Source organism: Chelonia mydas, chromosome 5 (assembly GCF_015237465.2).
Source record: "Chelonia mydas isolate rCheMyd1 chromosome 5, rCheMyd1.pri.v2, whole genome shotgun sequence".
NCBI lineage: Eukaryota > Metazoa > Chordata > Testudines > Cheloniidae > Chelonia > Chelonia mydas.
This window is the reverse complement of record NC_051245.2, coordinates 59,177,622-59,191,291: the sequence shown is the minus strand read 5'-3', so window position 1 is coordinate 59,191,291 and position 13,670 is coordinate 59,177,622. Positions and strand designations below refer to the sequence as shown.

Sequence of the window (13,670 nt, the reverse complement as noted above, 5' to 3'; positions counted from 1 at the left end):
GGTTTCTAACCATCAGAGAAGTGAAGTTCTGGAATACAATTCCAACGAGAGTAGTGGGGGCAAAAAACCTAACTTGTTTCAAGACTGAGCTATATAAGTTTATGATGAGATTGCATACAATGGCATATTGCCCTTCAGCGACTGTTACTAGCAAAAGTTTCCAACAGTCACAGATGTGACACTAGATGGGGAGGGCTCTGAGTTACTACCAAAAATTCTTTCCAAGATATCTGACTGGTGGGTCTCACCCATATGTCCAGGCTCTAACTGACCACCACCTCCCAGATCAGACTGGCAGAGATTCTAGTGGATTTTAACCTTCCTCTGCAGCATGGGGCATGGTGGTTGCTGGTCTGAACTAAAGTAAATGGAGGATTCTTTGTAACTTGAAGTCTTTAAATCGAGATTTGAGGACTTCAGTAACTCAGCCTGTGGTTATGGACCTATTACAGGAGTAAGTGGACAAGGTTATGCAGTTTGCAATGTGTAGGAGGTCAGACTAGATGATCACGAGAGTCCCTTCTAGCGTTAAAGTCAATGAGTCTGAGTCTATGAAGGTGTTTAATTGGCTCAAATCCAGAATAAATGCCAGACACTTTTCTTTTTGGGAATAAAAAAAAATGAGAAACTACTTTCCCGGTATTCTTAAGGAACTTCTTCCACTGCTCCAAAGTTTAGAAGTGACTGCACATCCTGATGTAACACACCTTTGTTAGAGGAGTCCTTGAAAAATGATGAGGATGGGTTGGGTGGAGGGTCTGGAAAAAAACATGAAAAAGATCAAGCCTCCATCACAGCAGAGGCAAAGTTCTTTCACTGTGTACAGGAGTATAGATCCCTAAGGATCACGTTGTGGCATGTGAGTCCTTCAGAAAGTATAAGAGTTCATAGTCCTCAGGTGGGAGATGTTCAATTCTTGAACTTCTTTAGGGATTCCTGAAGAGTGGAGCCACAAGGATCTCCTCACAGCAACTGAAGTCACCAGAGATCTAGAGGCTGTATCCACAGCATCAAGGGCTACCTGGAGGGATGTGCATGCTAGAAGCTGATCTTCAGCAATAAGAGAGTAAGTTCTTCTCTGTTGTCCTGAAATGAGAATTTAACCGTAGAATCCCAATTCAGATAATCATAATTTGCCAACAGGTATTGGTAGTTGGCAATTCTCATTTAGAGGACTGTTGTGAAATAATTTTTTGTCCAAATTTAATTTTTGGGAGTTCTTTCTCTTCTGGTGTCACCTTTCATTGGCTTAGTCTCGACCTCTCATTAGCCACAGTGACAATTAATGATCCCGCTATGGAGTATGTATAAAATTGCTCGAAAAACCTAGGAAAGAACCTCAAGTGCCGGTCTCCTCTCTTCAAAGTTGATGACAGGGAGGCAGGCATCTGCCAGAGCAATTTAGACAGCTCTAAAAGTCCCTTATGATGAGTATTGCAAGACTTCCAGGAATCAAAGTGTGGATGATGTTCCAGAGCTTGAGTGATTTTTTTCCCCTGGACTATGTCCACGGTAATCTCCAATGTGGCAGTCATTATATGCAACATGTCCTGGAATATCTTGTAGTCATGTCTTTTAGATATCTTGGAAACTACAGCTTTATCTGAGGATGAAAACGATATGTGAGCTGGGGCAGGATGGTTCTCTGCTTGAAAATTCTTCATCAGAGCCATGATAAAATGGTTACTAGCCTTCCTTAACTGTTGTTCTTTGAGATGTGTTGCTCATGTCCATTCCAATATAGGTGTGTGCTTGCTCCGAGCACTGCTGCCAGAAAGTATTCTCTCAGTGGTACCAGTCAGGTCAGCTCTGGTGCCCCCTGAAGTCACGCTTTCACGATGATGGTATAAAGGTATAAACCGACCCGCCACTTCCTCAGTTCCTTCTTGCCAGCTAACTTTAACAGAGGGGCAGGAAGAGGGAGTTTGGAATAGACATCTCGAAGAACAGTTATGGAAGGTTAGTGACCCTTTTTCTTTGAGTGCTTGCTCTTGTCCATTCTAATGTAGGTGACTTCCAAGCAGATGTAGGGGAAAGATCTGGAGTTCATTGACAAGCAGACTGTAGCACTGCTCTGCCAAACTCAGCCTCATCTCTAACCTCCTGAGCGATGGCATAGTGAGACGCAAAAGTGTGGACCGAAGATCATGTTGCCGCTCTACAGTTGTCCTGGATAGGGACATATACCACAAATGCAACTGAAGATGCTTGTGGCCTTGTAGTACGTGTGGTCAGAACTGGAGCAGGGACCTTCGCCAGGCTGTAGCATGTGTGGATACAGGAAGTGATCCACGATGAGATTCTCTGGGCTGAGACTGGGAGACCCTTCATCCAGTCTGCAACATCCACAAAAAGTTGAGTAGTTTTCCAAAACGATTTAGTCCTGTGTAGAAGGCCAGTGTGTATCTGACATCTAGTGAGAAAAGTTTCTACTCCTGTTTTTGGCATGCAGTTTTGGATAGAAGACCAGAAGGAATATGTCCTGGTTACTATGGAACTGTGAAACCATCTTCAGGAGGAAGGCTGGTTGAGGATGCAGCTGGACCTTGAAGAATCCCATGTACGGAGGTTCCGAAGTAAGGACCCTAACATAGGAGACCCTTCTAGCTGAAGTTGTGTCCACCAGGAAGGCCACGTTCCAGGACAAGTAGAGCAGAAGACACGTTGCCAATGGCTCGAATGGGGAACCCATGAGTCTCGACAATACCAGGTTGAGATCCCAGGGTGGGAGTGATTGACATACCTGGGGGCATAGTCTGTTAAACCCTTGAGAAACAGACTGCAGATTGGTTTTCAAAGACAGACTGGCCCTTCACCCACAGGTGACACACCAAAACTGCATACAGGTGGACTCTAATCAATGACACCGATAGCCCTTGCGGCTTCAGGTGTAGCAAGTAGTCCAGAATGAAAGGCACTGATGACCACGTGGATGAGACACCTTTCTGCGCCAACCAGATCAAGAATCTTTCCCACTTTTCCAGGTACATAGCTCTAGTGGATGGCTTTCTGCTCTCTAAAAGAACAAACTTTCTGGCATTTGGGGCGAGCACACACCTACATTGAAATGGACATGAACAAGCACTTGAATAATAATCTGTTTAGAGCTGGCAGAGGAACATATTGAGCTGGTGGTAAAGCCCCCTTGTGAGGTGGAAAAAGGAATCTAGCCCTTTCTGTAATGCGGTAATCAATGAGAGAGGATTGAGACTTTTGGAGTTTGCCAGCTATAACAATCTGGTTCTTTCAAACACATTAAGCATCCAGACGATCAACATGGCACGCACTTAATAGTCTACATCACAGCTAGATAGACTACATCATGGTGCAAAACTGATTTCATTCTGGGATTAACAGAGCTAAAACAAGGAGCTTCCCCGGTGCAGATATTGGAAGTGAGCATGACCTTGTGATGCTAAATTTTTGCCTGTGGCTAAGGAAAATCGTCAGGCCAAAATTCACCAGAACCAAGTTTGATTTAGAAAGACTCCGAGACCAAAACATTGGAGAGTCATTTCAAGCAACGATCGGTGGAAAATTTGCCCCGCGCTGCTTGCTCTAGAGGAAGACGTAGAAACAATGACCAACAATTTCAATGCTGTAATGAATGAGGCAGCAACGGACATCCTTGGTAAAACATCGTAAGAAGACAAAAACCATGGGTCACAAATGAAATACTACAAATGTGTGACATTAGAAGAGAACTTAAGAGAGAGACAAGAACAGCACTGAGGGAGCTGATAAATACAGAGTGATTGGCAGAAAGATCAAGAAAGGAATGAAAATGGCCAAGGAGATATGGACTGAAAAACAGTGTTCTAAAATTAGAGAGTGTATCAATAATAAAAACAGCAAACGAGCCTCCCAGGTTGTAAAAGATCTGACAAAGGAGAGATGGATCAAAGCTAACGTAATCTAAGACAAAGAAGGGAATAGTCTTACAGAAGAAAGGGACATCATCAATAGTGGACAAACTACTGCTCTGATCTATATAACCGCCAGACAAATGGAGATTCTAGTGTCTTAGACAGCCCAGATTCAATAGAGGAGGAGTAGGACTTTCCAATACTACGCGAAGAAGGGGAGATAGCTGTGAAATCACTCAAGAATGGAAAGGCTACAGGTATTGACAACATCCCAGCCAAATTGATGAAATTCGGAGGAGAAATAGTAATAGATGTACTCACCAAGATCTGCAACAAGATCTGGCAGACAGATAAGTGGCCCTCCACATGGACACAGTCACTAATCATTACTCTGCCAAAGAAAGGCAACCTGCAATTGTGTCAAAATGTTGAAAGTCATAGTGAACAGATTGAAGCCACAAGCAGACAATATCATTGCTGAAGAACAGGCTGGCTTTCCTACTGGAAGAAGTACCACAGAACTGATTTTCAACCTTCGTGTTCTAGGTGAGAAGTACTTATAACATCAGCAGGACATCTACCATGTCTTTGTTGACTTCAAAAAGGCACTTGACAGAGTATGGCACAAAACTCTCTGGGGAACCATGAAGAAGTACAATGTTGGTCGTAAGCTTATTTTTACTATTAAACAACTGTATGCCAAGGCCAGCAGTGCAGTTCTTGTCAATGGCACAATAGGAGAGTGGTTTTGCACCACTGTTGGAGTCTGGCAAGGCTCCCTTCTTTCGCCCATACTGTTCAACATCTACTCGGAGCGCATAATGACTGATGCCCTAGATCACATATGCAGTCAGCATTTGGGGGTGAACAATCTCAAATCTTCAGTTCGCTGATGACATTGATGGCCTGGCAGACAGTGAAGATGAACTTGCCAACCTTGTGAAATGATTGGATGAAACCTCCGCAAAATACGGTATGGAAATCAGTACAGAGAAAACCAACGTGATGACAAACAAACATGATGGGATCAGCTCACATACCACTGTCAGTGGACAAGAGCGGGAGACAGTGAAACAGTTCAAGTATTTGGGGGCAATCATCACTGATAAAGGATCCAAGACAGAAATTCGTGCAAGAACTGTGCAAATAGCAGCAGCAGCGGCAAAGCTAAAGCCAATTTGGAGGAATAAGAATATCTCCCTGGAATCCAAACTGAAACTGATGCACACATTGGTCATCTCCATCTTTCAGTATGCGTGCGAGCCACGGACCCTTATGGCAGAACTTGAACAGAAAATACAGGTAGTAGAGATGAGATGCTTCCGTAAAACCCTGGGCATTTCCTACTTCGACCACGTCATTAATGAAGAGGTCCGCAACATCATCACCCAATGCGCTGGGTCATATGAAGACCTCCTGACGACCGTGAAGAAGTGCAAGCTGAAGTAGTATGGCCACGTAACAAGATCATCTGGCCTATCCAAGATCATCCTCCAAGGGACAGTACAGGGGAAGAGAAGAAGAGGTAGACAGAAGAAGAGATGGACTGATAACATAAAAGAGTGGACAGGAATGGACTTTGCGGAGACTCAAGCATTGACACACAATCATCAGGGGTGGAGACAATTGGTTGATTGCTCATCAGTGATGGTGCCCCAATGACCAATGCGGTTATGGGAGTGATGAAGATGATGATGAGTGGGCAAAAGGGGAAGGAGAGTAGCACTCTATGTCAAAAATGGCATTACCCATTTCCGAGTCACTGATAACTAAGACTAAGATTTAGTCAGGGGTATTTTTAGTAAAAGTCATGGATGTTCGGGGGCTTATTCCTTCACCCACTTACTTCCCCTGGTCCTTCTCGCATGAACAGAGAGCAACAATACCCGAAGTCCAAAGGTGCAAACAATTTGATGTTTATTGGGGTGAACTTCCAGCAAGCATGATTCCAGTTTCCTTCCTTAGTGTCCCCCTTCCCAGCTCTGACACCAAAGAGCCTTAGTCCTGTATCCCTGTTCCCATTTCCCCCTTCAGCAAAACATGATTCCAATTTCCCCACCCCCATTCCCCGTTCCCATTTCTCCCCCACACCTCCACCCAATCACTTCCTGATTGACTGCAAACTATATAGTAAAACTTGAGTTCTGCTTAGCTATACCTTAACCAATCATTTTACTGAAGTTTAACTAACCAATCCTAACATATTGTAACATGATTATGTAACCAATTATATCCCACCACCTTAACTAGTTTACACCCAGCAAAATTAATTATACAGCAGACAGAAACAATCACAGAACCAGACAGAGATTATACAGACAAACAATGGGGAAATGGGGACTACAGTGATAGAACAAACACAGAAATGAGGATTTCACATCCCAGCTATTGATAAGTGAGTTCTTGCCAGACAGGATGCTATCAAACTAAGTTTCCTTTTACATCTTCTAGGCACTTCCCTTTCTCTGGAGGCGATAGGCATTATCAGGATAGGATTGTATTCCTAACAACCCAATAGCACCTTCTTTCAATGTGACTAGTTTGGAATGTGAGGAGGTGACCGGTCGCTTCCCACCTTATGGCTGCCTCTGTTGCTTAGCCAAAGGCCTTAACCTTAGAACAGGGCCTCAGACTGTCACAGTAGGAGAAGGACCTTACACTGGCAGACAGCGATTTTGATTCTTTTATACCTCTATAACTAGCCAAGTGATAAGAATACACCTAAATTCTTAGAGTATAGGCCTTTACAGACAGACCTGAATATCTATATCCTAACACTGGACAGGTAATGGGCAATAAACAAAAATTCATGGCCCGGGACCCATCAATGACTTTTACTAATAAATACCTCTGACTAAAACTTAGCAGCTCTTGGGGTCCCAGATACTGCTGCTCTGGGGGCCCCTAGGACACTGCTGCAGTGGCGGTGCGGGGGCCGACGGCTAGCCCCTGAGCTGGCAACAGGGGCTGACTGCTCCCAGTCATCCCTGCTGGGGCGCTCCCCAGGGCCAGCTGCTCTCACAGCCCAGAGATCAGCCGCACCGGCCACTGCAGCTGTAAAAGTCATGGAGGTCACGGAAAATCATGGAATCCGTGACTTCTGCGACCTCCATGACAGAATCACAGCCTTACTGATAACGAGAAGAAAATGATCCTGAATGCTTATGGAGCAATGTGCTAACAGATAAAGCATAAGATAAGGTATTAGCTGGTGTCTGCTACAGACCACCAAATCACACTAGGAAATGGGATGACCACTTCCTTATGCAACTATTTATAATGCATGATCATGGGGGTTTTCAGTTTGGAAACTGGAGATCTCACGCTGCTAGTACTAAGACAACCTTGCAATTTTTAAACATTATAGATGACAATTTCCTAACCCAAGAAGTGTTGCAGACAACATGAGAGAATTCTGTATTAGACCTTTTCTTAATAAATAAATAGGAACTGATCACAGAACTAAAAATTTATGGTAGCTTATGTACAAGTGATCATGACTTGATCACATTTATGATGTGCTATAATATAATATAATATCAAGGTGCACTGGACATGAGAATTCAAAACGATTTTCAAATTTGTTGAAAAAAAGTCTTTGGTCAGTGAGGAGGGTCCAGTTTGCTGAGTCTCAAGAGCTGAAGGAATAATCTGACCTAACAGAGATGTCCCTAGTGGAGTCCCAGCAGATATGGGGTATGATGAGACCCCAATAAACCTTCCAGGTTCTGAGCCTCTTCCTGGGCTAACAGCATTTGCAGCACAGCTCCCATTCTGCAACTCAAGAGGGATTTTAACAAGAGTTGGAGCCTGATGAAAAAACCTGTCAGGCACAAATCTGCCAGGAAAGCCTATTAAATTTTGGCCCTTGCATCAGTTAACAGACTGAAGAGTCAAACATTACCCCTTTTATATTTTAAAATATCTATAAAATGAGGTTGCACAGGCATAATGAAAGGCAAAATAGTTTAAACAGGAAACTTAAATTAGGATTTTAATATCTGAGACTAACACTTAAAAGAGTATAAAATGTATCCCAGACACTCACCATCACATGAAATGGCAATGTAATTTGCCAGGTCATCTGCCACTTGATGCAACACATTTCTGTCCATCATGAAGCCTGAAAGAATCCAATATTCTACTACAGTTCCAAGAATTCCAGTTAGCAGCATAGCTACTTCATCTTTGAAGACCTAAAACAGAATATGTAGTATTTGTAGAATAGCCTTATGAAATACCAAAAAACCCCAAAACAAAACGATAATGGTTTGGTAACAGCAGCAACAACAAAGATCCACTCCGCTGACAATTAACTTTCTCAAAGACTTTACTTTCTCCAGCTCCAGGGCTAACTCTTGCAGGTAGGTTAATATGATTAACATGCCATTAATTACAAGTCAATTGAACACTCAGAAGAAAGTGCTTTACAGTATTTAAAAACAAACACATGCAAAATGAGATCAATACTTAAAGTCACACACAAAAGAGGCTGAGTTAAGTCTGGGTTTAAATGCATGATTTCAAGTTGTGCATTTACTTCAATTAAGCTATTTATTTACTTTTACAGAAATCTTCCTCCCTTGTTGCTCATTAATATTATTTTTTTCAAAGATATCATCAAATGTAAGTTTAAAGCTAAATTATGACCAGACATGGGTTTGCTAGAGGCAGGTGAAGATGTAAAGAGGTCCTTTGCTCTGCAGAACACAAGTGCAGGAGACAGGCAAACTCTGTCTCCTAGCATTTTGGAATGGGGAACTTTCTTAGTACTGTCAACAATTCTAACCAGCCCAATGGGGGCATGTTTGGGAGGAATGGAGATGGAGATACAAGCCTTATCCCTTCCCTCCATACCTGCTATAGAGGACTAGGCATGGGGAGAAGAATAAGCTTCAGCTTTTTAAAAACGTGTACCCAATATTTTTACAAATCTTGAATGTAGTGCTCAGGAGGCATTGTGACTTGTGAGGTCTTATTACCTATTCACTAATGTTAAGGTACCCAAGGTTCCACCTCTCCCTCATCAATCCATAGCAGTGAAAAACAAAGTTTAACTCTTTGACTGAAGCTCCAGCCCACATATTGTATATTAAATCTCGCATCATAATACATGTGAGATCTGGTGCAAGAAACCGTACTGAACAAAATAGCACACTTTCATCTCCTTTTAAGAAGTTCTCCCTCATGTTTTCAACCTGAAAAAATGATGTTCATTTTGTGCAACAAAATTATGAATTGGGACCATTTTTTATGTTAGTATATCAATTACACCAAGTTACGTCTAATTACAAGTTACGTCTGATATTTCTCTGAGACCAAAGTCTGGTTGAGGATCAAATTTTTATTAGAAACGATTCTCTTAGCAGAATTAGAAAGCACCAATGACTGAGAAAGTACAAGTTTCATAAATCAGATGGAGATTTATGAAAGAATAATAGAGACTATGGGACAAATCAGACTTAAGGTATCTCTAAACCAATTCTGGAATACACACACACAGTCCATATATCTAATACACAAGGACAGTCTCCACTTAGAACACAGTAAAATGAAGAAAAACTAATACTTTACTTAAGATGGAGTGAGAAATTTTATTTAAAAAAAAAAAAAGAGTGAGGAAGGTAGAATTGAGGAGATTAGTTGGGCGGGGAAGGGTAAAAAAGAGTGGCACACTTTTCCCTGCTTGATATACATATTTTTAAACATTCCTAAGAGAGTCAGGAATAGAAAGCAGAAGAGATTAACAGAACTTAAATTTGTTTTGTTATAATGCACTTTTAAGAGCCAGCGGTGCGCAAACTTTTCCAGTCACACCGCCTCTTATCATTAATGGAATCTGTCTGCAAGCTGCTCCCACCCCGCCCATCTGTGGGGGCTGGTCCAGGCCCTGTCGTGCACCCCCCTCCCTCTCAACATTCCTCCTGAGGGGCCCAGACCCCTAGGGGGATGCGTCCCGCAGTTTGTGGACCACTGAGATAAGGAGAATTACTGCAGAGAGATTAAGTGATTTGCGCCCAAGGTCACGTAAGTAGTCTGGGGTATATCTAGGAACAGAGCCAGATATTCTGTTTCCTTCTCCTGTTCCTCAGCCACCTCTCCATCCTACTTGTTCCCTGATTTTTCTTTCTGGCAAAGGTTGTAGGTATCTTGAAGTATAAGAGGGGATAACAGCTGCTTATAGAGCAAAATGCAACGAATGGGGCCAGCAATGAAAGGGGACAGCCCCAGCAGTGAGGGAAGGAAGGAGCGAGGGAGGGAGACACACGCTGATGAGGGACACCAGGTAGCTTCTCCCACCTCCCCTTGGAGTCTCTAGCACCCACTGGCCAGTTGGGGTGGGGGAAGGGTGCTGATTGGCCAGCTCTCTCACCACTCCAGGGATTAAATCTAGAGCAGAGACCACATGGAGCCACTTCTGGCACTGTTCCAGAAACCTGCTTATAGAGCATATGTTAATGGTGTTCTACAAAACAGATAGCAAAGAGCTGCAGAGCAATTTAGCAGATGCACAAATTGGAGCTACAACTCCTCCACAATTAAGTATCTCACCTCTGTGCACTGCCAAGGAAAGCCTACTGTATTCTCAGATTCTTGATAATGAAATTTACTGCTATGATGTCAGCTGGCAGGACTGGCATACGTTCAGTTGGCTGACGTGATAAAACAACATTTGCATAAACTAAGCACTTCTGTTTAGTTAATGATTTGAAGAGAATGCTTCAATGCTACATATAAAGAAAATGGTATCCTAACCCACTAAAACTAATGCCTATGAAAATGCATTAAATTATTTTAAATGAAAATTGCCAAAAAATAGTAGTGATATATACTTTAATGAAAAAGTATGTGTATAAAAAAGTCTCAGTTAACTTCCACATTAAATATGGAAATTACTATCATGCATGGCAACAATCACTATGCAACTATATAGCTCCTATTTATTAACCATAATAGAAAACTTCAAACAAAGTATTAAAATAATCTATACTGCTATTGTACAACTCTACTCTGCTTCCTAAACATTTTAACCCTTGCATTTTTACATAGTCCTTCTACAATTTAGTGTACTATTTTGATGAGTAGTTTTAGCATATAATTGAAGGCAAGAATCTTATACATGATGAAGAGACCTTTTATCAATGATTTTGGTATTTAAAAATTAACAATGGCTTTGTAAATCTGAGTGTTTCTTAAATGTTGAAATGACAAACACCTTTGTGAAATGCATACCTGCAAATATTAGCTAAAAGCAAAGATCCTAGTATTCCGACTATCATTGTTTTGTAAATGATAAAACACTTTGTGTACTAACCTAAATTAAACTGATTACCAATACAAGAAGCTATCTGAGTATAGAATATTTATATTAATGGGAAAATAATTACACAGTGCTCAAGCAGTTCCCTCAACCAACTCAGGAAGACAAGAATCATCATCTTGCCAAAAAATTTTTTGGCGAAGCAACTTTTTAAGGTAAATCCTCTCTAAGAATTATTTAATATTAAAGAACTTTTGCAAACTAAAAAACGTTTATATAAAAGTGTAGGAGTGCTTGGACTTTTTGGAGGCAGAATTTTGTTTCCTGTTAGACCCTAATGAAACTGAAAACACTCTCAGAAATGGATTGAACAGAGCTAAAACATTACATTTAAAGATGTTCTAAGAATCTCCTGTCAAAGACAAAAGGAAATATAACAGTCAAGAAAGAATTACAACCCGAATACATATATAATTAACAAACTACATATTCATAAAAAGAAGATGCTCCTAAGGACAACCCATAAAGATACTGAGCAAATGAAGAAACTGGGCTCCGGGCTCCGATCCCCGCGGAGGTTCCCTCACCATTGAGGAAGACGGGGGGCCTCACATGTCCAAGGTAACTGACAGGGACCTGGAGCTCTGGTGTTTGATGTTATGCCCATGGGGTCCAGAAAGGCCACTATGTGGGCGCCTACCATTACAGTGGCCAGGGCATCATGGAGACTTGGTGTCCTTCACGCCTCAAACACCAAGAGTGGTGCCGGCTCCGCCTTAAGACATATGATTCCGGCTCCAACCCCGAAGACAAGTCTGACCTCTGAGACCACAGCAGTGCCGTGCAGGACAGTGCCGGAGAGTGGTGCCAAGGTGAGGATGACCAGTGCTGGAGCACGGCCAGTTTGCCCTTGGAGAGCACAGCCCCTCCGTGCGGTGCTGGTGCTGTCATTGTTGGGGTCTGCAGGGCAGCCATCTCTAGGAGGTCCCTGGTGGCCTCGAACGTGTCTGGGATAGATGGCAGTTCCAACTCTCCCATTTGGCTGTCCCATTCTGGAGAGTCCAACGGGACCAGACTCAACGGGTCCACCTGTGCGGCCAGAGTCAACGGTGCCTGTTTTGCCTGAGCAGGAGCTGAGTGTCCCAGCACGGGACACAGTCGGTGGGCACCATCACGCTCCACTGCTCTTACTTTTGGCAACTCGCATCTCTCGGCTCTTCTTTGCTTCTTATGCAGCACCAGCGAGTGCGATCAGTGCCTGGAGGCCGTCGAGCTTGTCTTTGGTGCTGAAGAGTGGCCTTCACTGCACTGAGATATACCAGACAATAACCCTCAGTGTCTTGTCCTATTCCAGGCTCCTCTTCTACTTCTACTGGCTGCAGTATGTCGACAGCTCACTCACATTGTAGCAGAAGCCTGAGCCGTTCCAAGAGGAAGCATTTCCATGATGAACTTATGGTTGAAGTTATGGACCGGGCCAATAAGTAGGTCCAGTACCAAAAAAACAGAGGGCCATATGGCTAGAAGGAAGGCATGGTGAGAGGCAAGAGGAAAACCTCAGCCTGGCTGCATAGCTTGAGGACAGGGTTTCAGCGTCGGAGCAAGCACTTGCTTTGGAGTTCCTCGAACAGGAGCTGCAGCTAAGAGAGGAGGACAGAGCTCAGCAGAAAGAATTGTTTGAGCTGCTGCTATCACTAATGGCTACAAGAGTACCGGCTCCTGCTGCATCACCCACACCATGGCCTGAGCCCCCTACAGGGTATCGCTCTGATGCAGTCCCAGAAACAGCTTGGAAAACTCTATGGCTGGGTGGCTGATGCAAATCGGGCCTCCCATGAGTAGCTGGGCAAGGCAACTTTGCCCCTTGCAATCTTCCATATTGATCCCCTCCCCATGCATACCTCCACCCACATTCCCCAGCACAAACTGCACAGCAAATGGGTGAGAAAGGGGAAAGTTGAACAGGGGCCAGAGCACATGCAACAGTAGGGGGTTTCTGTCTTGTACATGGTTCCATGTTTGCGCTTGTTCATACACCTTTTTTTTAAGGTTTTGTTGTTATGGGTGCTTTGGAATGGGTTAATGTTTATAAATACAGCTTTTTATTTTATCGAGAAAGTTTATTGCTATCACTACATCACACACACAATGTATAAAGGTAAACACAATCTTGGACAATTAGGAATTAGTTTGCCAACACTATTCCTCAATACGGTTATCTACATCAATCCATATTTCAATCACTTCCTTACATCAATCCATACTGTGAACCCCTCCACCCCATTTGATAAGTAGTCATGTCATTCATGAGTACACTGCATGGCAATCAACTCCCTACCCCTCCCCAAGCACTGAAGCCACATACACCCACACACTCAATGAGCCCCATCCCCTCACCCACAAACACATTCATAGAGGTACTGTCCCCCCACTTCCATTGGGCCATCCAAGTCCATAATGTGGGAACACAAAGCATGTCTGATTTCTGGGGCCTGGGTGCATCCAGTTCCAGCTGTGGTGGGTTCACTTTCTGGCTGAGTATC

At 43.1% G+C, this 13,670-nt stretch overlaps 1 protein-coding gene across 9 annotated transcripts in view; it reads right to left on the bottom strand.

The window, feature by feature from the left end:
- Nucleotides 1-13,670, bottom strand: part of SLF1 (SMC5-SMC6 complex localization factor 1) — a 72,636-nt gene that overhangs the window by 19,770 nt on the left and 39,196 nt on the right. For all 9 annotated transcript variants that reach the window (XM_043546231.1, XM_043546235.1, XM_043546234.1 and 6 more), the window contains one exon: nt 7,915-8,062. In XM_043546231.1, the coding sequence (XP_043402166.1) occupies nt 7,915-8,062 (148 nt within the window). The remainder of the gene's footprint in view (nt 1-7,914; nt 8,063-13,670) is intronic.